This window comes from Punica granatum, chromosome 6 (genome assembly GCF_007655135.1).
Source record: "Punica granatum isolate Tunisia-2019 chromosome 6, ASM765513v2, whole genome shotgun sequence".
Taxonomy (NCBI): Eukaryota; Viridiplantae; Streptophyta; class Magnoliopsida; order Myrtales; family Lythraceae; genus Punica; species Punica granatum.
Window position 1 is genome coordinate 1,222,060 of NC_045132.1, and position 6,267 is coordinate 1,228,326.

The following is a 6,267-nucleotide window of genomic DNA, read 5'->3' on the forward strand; positions in this document are numbered from 1 at the left end:
AAACCGTAAATATTCCCGGGATATATTTTGAAATCCCCTAAAGTATGTTTCTTTCGTGTAGGAAACAAGGTACAGGAAGTCCTGCTGGAACAGGAAGTGAACTGATCGCATAGTACGCCTGAAAACAGCCTTTCCAAGCCTAGCCGCCCCTGTGCCCGCGCTCAACCCCTCCAAACTGCGTCCCCTCCTGCTCGACCCATGTGCAGGCTGACTTTCCTTTACAAATATCAATTTCTTTTTTCGGCTACAAGGGAGATCATGAGTCTAGTGTAATAAAATAAAAAATTATAAATATATAATAAAGGAACATGGGTAATCCTGCCAAGCTATCGGAGTTGGAATATTTTGTGTTTGGTTTTAGAGTCGAGTCGAGTTGAGTTTTGATTTCAATTAATTTATAATGATTGTATTGTTGAATTATGATAAAAGTGTGAAAAGTAATGAATAGTTGAGAGAAAGTAATGATTGTGTTGCTGAATAGCGAAAAAAGGAATGAATGTGTTGCTGAATTGTGGAAAAAGTAATTAATAATTGAGAGAATTTAATATTAAAAATTGAATTGAATGGTTAAAAAATTGAAGAAAAAATGAAAAGTAATAATTGTATTATTGAATTGAAGATAAGTTGAGTTAAAGTGGAATAGAGTTGAGTAGTGTTAAAAAATATTTTAAAACCAAACAAACTCAATTATCAGGCGAGAGCGTGCAACACTACGCTACATCCTCTCTCTTTTTTGTGAAATTTTTTGGGTGAATTTTTTTTAATTTGCTAAACCCTCTTTGATAATTATGTAATCTTTTTAATCCATATTATTTATTTTCAATCATAAACTTCCCTCTGTAATATTGTATTTTTTGAGGATATTATTAATAAACTTCCCTTTTTGTGTTAATTTCTCAAATTTATAAAATAGATCATGTTTTCTTTTACTAAATGTTATTTTCAAATCCTAAATAATTTGATATGATTTTTGGATGATGGTAAAATGCCTTGTACATATATAAAATATAGAGTAACATGGAAAGAAAACACTAAACAGGCAAAACTGAAATGGTTGACAAGATATATTGCAGAAGGGCTAAGCCGTACGGACCTTTTAGCGGGGGCAGGCCCGTAGATCGAACGACGATGATGGGGAATTAACCAATGGAACTTGATCAGCGGCCCTATGGTTAGAATTTTTCTATACAAAAGAATTTTTTTTTTCGGTTACAAAGGAGGTCCTTGCGCCTAAAATATTGAAATTGAAATTCTAAATATCTAATAAAAGGGCACGGGTAATTCCACTGATTATCGATCCCGATACTTTTTGATCACTAGACGAAAGGTGCACCACTGTGATATTTCCTGACCTGATCTATAGAAAAGATTTTGTCTTTTAATAAAGACGCACTATAGATTGAAGATTCCAAATTACTATAGATGGATGTACCGAAGTTGCCAATTCCAAATTCAAGTTCTCATTTTTGACTTCAAGATATCCAGCATATTCAAATTTCCTGATTACAAATGTCAAAAACTTACACTAGCATTTCTAGAAATTATTCCAAGTCCCTCGTCGCTTCATGATGGAATTATAACCGATACCAGTACAATTCTGCTACAGAAATTCGACAATAGAGAAGGAGCAAATACGATAAACTTTTCTATGATACAATGATCGGTCGACAAGTGAGGGTGCAAGTTTGGTGCTCTTTCGTTTCAATGATCAAGCGACGAGGGACGACGCGCGTACAGTACATGAGGTATCTATAATTGTCCCTATCAAGCAATATGATGCGGTCAATGGTAGTGCTTGATTTGCTTTCCGCAAACTCCTTTACAACAAGTTATTTGCTTCCTCCTGGCCGGCGGACTTGTCAAACAGATTTGTTGGGCCCACAAGGCATGGTGATCCTATATAAATACACGCCCCTTTTTTGGATAAGTATTTATGAATACATATCAATCGAGAAGGATATATAATCATAAATATCATGTCTTTCCCAAATATGGAAGAGGAAGTGGTTATTGTTGGGGCTGGTATCTGCGGCTTGGCGACTGCCGTGGCCTTGAAGAGGGTGGGGATTAGGGCGGTGGTGCTCGAAACGGCATCGGACCTTAGGGCCACCGGGGCGGCCATCTTGCTGTGGTCCAATGCATGGCTTGCCCTCGATGCGCTTGGAGTTACCGATAAGCTTAATTTGTTATATGCTCCCATTGAAAGGTAAATTCTTCTTAATTAATTTCTGCAATTTTCTTCTCTTGATATCAGGAGGTTGATATCCTCATTACTTTCTCTCATGGAACCACCTCTTCTGAGAAGAAACAATATCTAATATACATATATAAATACACACTAGAAATATTTTTTTTTTCTTCCTGCAATTGTTCTCTCATAAAAATATCTTATATATTGAATTTTCTTCATTGGTGCTGTCTTCTCTTATGCGGTAGGGGATTTGTCACCGATGTCAAGACCAAATCAACACAGCAAGTGGTCTACGCTTCTAAGGAAAGGTGTCATTACCAACTTATAACTAGCCCATTTCAGCGAGTGTGTTACATGTTTTTATCCCGAAGTCATTTACATGTTCGTGAATTGAATTCTTGTTGCAGAGATGGACCAAGACTAGTACATAGAAAAATCCTCTTACAAGTACTGGTTGATGAACTTCCCCCGGATACTATCCGCTTCTCTTCAAAGCTCAATTCTGTTGAATCCGTAGTCGAAGATGGCCATCGGATTTCAGTTCTTCGACTTCAAGATGGAGCCACAATCAAGGCTAAGGTATCCAACTTTCTAATTTCACATGTCAGAACCATGCATTTTTTGTTACTTGATGATAATTATGGTGATATCACAAGATATTTTCAGTGTATTGACAGAGACCCATCCTCATTCAGATATTGGCTTATTTCTTATTTGTTTTGTTGGTCCGATTTAGGTAGTGATAGGGTGTGATGGAGTCCGCTCGGTGATCGCAAAAAGGTTGAAACTCAGTCCACCGGTTCGCTCAGGCCGATCTGCAGTTCGTGGGATTTCAGTGTATCCGACGGGCCACGGGCTGAGCCCTAATGTCCAGCAATTTGTTGATGTGTCCAAGAGGGCCGCTATTATTCCCCTCAATGACAAAGAAGTCCATTGGTTTTTGGTTGTTCAAAAGACACCTGAAGGTAATTAAGATCCCCTCCAATTGTACGTGAAAAAATTTAAGCTAGATTCGATCTGTCTAGAGATTGATGTAGAGGGCAATGGTCCAATGTTATGTCCCGCGTGTGGACCTCGACTATGATATTTGGGCTGCAGTTTAATTGATATGGCATAATTTGGATTAATATTGCGTGTTGTATACATCATCTTTTCAGACAAGGACATAGGAAACGATCCGGAATCAATACAGAGAGAAGTAATGGAGAATTGGGCGAAGGACTTTCCTCTGTCCTACCTTGACGTTGTCCAGCAATCAGATCTATCAACCATCTCATTTGCCTCACTTATGTTCCGGTACCCTTGGGATGTTGTTCTTGGAACCCTAAGCACAGAGAACATAGCAGTAGCTGGTGATGCTATGCACCCGACGACCCCTGAACTAGGGCAGGGTGGCTGCATGGCCCTTGAGGATGCGGTTGTTCTGGGAAGACACATAGGGAACTCGCTCGACCCTAATGGCAAGCTCAGGCCTGGAGACATAGGTCGTGCCCTAGGGAAGTATGCAGGAGAGAGGAGGTGGCGGACCGCATGGATCATTGCGGGCTCGTATCTATCGGGGTGGGTCCAGCAAGATGGGTCAGGATGGTGGATGAAGTTCCTTAGGGACTTATTCTATAAGACCATCCAAACCAGAGTCATCAGTTTGGTACACTACGATTGTGGGAGGTTGCCAAACAGGATGGGGACATCTCTATGAATGACCCTATGAAAATCAGGTCGTTATGGTCAATCAATACATCTATTAGCAGGTGTATAATTTCTATTTAAAAATACTTGTATTTCTTCCATGTATATTTCTAATAAATGTCTTTTTGCTTTTAATTTTGAAAAAAAATATACAGTGAGACTCCGAGACTGGTTCACCGGAAAGTACTCTTACATATATTGGCCGAGGAATTACTCACTAACTTTGTGTAATTGGGCCCAAAAATCTCGGGCGAAAGGCATAATCAATCAAAGTTATATTTTCATATTGAGTGCTTATCCAACGTTGATGAAGTAAAATCATCACTTCCTCAATATTTTTCATTTAGAAAGGAGGCTAATGGGTTTAATACCAGCATTAAAGGGAAAATGAAAAATAAATAAAAGGACATGAGATATTTAACTGATAATAATTGAATTCGAACGCAAAACTTTTTTAGTTTTAAGTGCAGATATTACACGACACCCCCTTTTTCACGTTTTCTTGTTTTGTTAGGTGGTATGGGGCGTACATAACTAGGCGCACTCACGGATAGAAAGGAGGGTAAGCTCCGGCCGCGCATCGATTCGGGCAAACCTGCGGTCCGTGGACTCACAGTTTATTCAGAGGGCCATGGGCTGGCCCTTGAACTCCAGCAATCTGTTGATGTCTCCAAAAGGGCCGGTCTTCTACTGTCAACAACAAAAAATCGACTGATTCTTCGTTTGCAAAACACCGCGAAGAAAATTAGATCTTTCTCCCTTTCAGCATTCCTATCACAAGAGTAATCCATGAGTCTGGCTACATTTACTATATGCCAATGGATGGAAAAGAAAGGGAATGAACATATTGTATTCTTTCCCTCTATTTCCTTACTTGTCATGACTTTACTAAGTTTGAAAGAGCATTTCACGATGACGACATTTTCTCCATTAACTTGATGAAATAGACATTACTTTCTATTTCGGTAGTCGAAATAAACATTCCTCCAAAGTAGTAAGATAATGCTCATTCTTTCGTTGCAACTAATTTTTATACAAGAATTACATTTTTTCTTTTAATTTCTTATATGTATTAATAACTATGGCATGCAATATTGTTAGATAAATCCAATGCTTGAATGATACTCCATTTAATCCATATGATTTTAATTTTAACTCTACCCACTACACAACAAAAACACACGTTTCCAAGTCAAATTTATAATACAATCTCATTTGTCTTTTTCCACAATCAAAATCAAAATCAAAATCAAAGTTACTTTAACTCTGAAACCAAACGCCCCCGAACATTTCATTAATCATAAAATTCATTCCTTTCCATCTCGACATACCAAATATAATCTAATAGTTTATATAGAAAATTAAGAAATAAAAGAGTATGAATTATCCACTTATTGAATCCAGAACTTTTTAATTCCACGTGAAGTACGACTATGTCACTCGACACGGCGGATGACATACTTATTAACAATTCATTTGCTTATTTAGAAAAAAAGGAAAAAAAATTCATTGCGTCTATAAGTGATTGAGTACATCTCCAACCCAGAAACTCGAACTCATATGATTGCACAGCCAATTCTCTTATAAATCTTTTTTAAAAAATTTATCCAATGAGGGACGACCTATCCAACACTCTCAAGTATTGGATAAGTGATTGAGCCCTCACATGTTAGTGTATTGGACAGGTGAATTTAAACCGCTCTCAACATTCACGTGTCAATTCCACGTGTGGATCTAAATCATCCTCAATGACTATCTTACATGTCAATAGGGCACGTGAACTTTTAGATTCTTGTGCCATTATGCATCAATCGGACATGCATCCCTGAATATTTATTTCAGGGGCTTGCTAGGAGACGCACAAAGGAAAGTGGTTCAAAACTTAGCCAAGTACTTCTTCCCTCCAATCTTCATAGACGTTGTCCTCTATGGTGATCTATTATCGACATCGTGGGCTGCGTTGATGTTCTGATTGCCATGGGACGTTAAACTCGGCACCTTGAGCACTGGAAAGATCATAATAGTTGGTGATGCCAGGCATCCGTTGACTATTATCTTGGACGGGGTGGCTGCTTGGTTCTCGAAGGTGCGATTAATGTGCTAGTACAATAAGAAACTGTAAAAATCGTGCTGTCTGACGTAATTTTTCTTAAAAACTAATTTCTACAAATATTTTGATATAAAAATTTCCAAAAAGTGATAAACACGGAAGGAGCGCTCCGGGTTATGCCTCATGAAAGCATTACATGAACTTTATCATTTATTAAATATGCAATAACCTTTTTAAATAAAAGTATTACGATATTGTAAAATATGAACATTGTAAGTTAATTAATTATTACAATTAAATTATTGACAACATAAATAGAAGTACCAGACAATATAAT

The 6,267-nt window shown here is 37.7% G+C and overlaps 1 protein-coding gene across 2 annotated transcripts; it reads left to right on the forward strand.

The window, feature by feature from the left end:
* Positions 1–1,948: 1,948 nt before the first annotated feature.
* On the forward strand, positions 1,949–4,838 carry LOC116210326 (monooxygenase 2-like). 2 transcript variants are annotated; one of them, XM_031544188.1, is made up of 6 exons: positions 1,949–2,206; positions 2,437–2,499; positions 2,599–2,770; positions 2,928–3,156; positions 3,349–3,909; positions 4,395–4,838. In XM_031544188.1, the coding sequence occupies exons 1-5, from the start codon at positions 1,977–1,979 to the stop codon at positions 3,888–3,890; spliced, it is 1,236 nt and encodes a 411-aa protein (XP_031400048.1). In that variant the 5' UTR covers positions 1,949–1,976; the 3' UTR covers positions 3,891–3,909; positions 4,395–4,838. The 2 variants fall into 2 exon arrangements, with proteins under 2 accessions (XP_031400048.1, XP_031400047.1); XM_031544187.1 differs by lacking the exon at positions 4,395–4,838 and having other exon boundaries at positions 3,349–4,028.
* Positions 4,839–6,267: the final 1,429 nt, after the last annotated feature.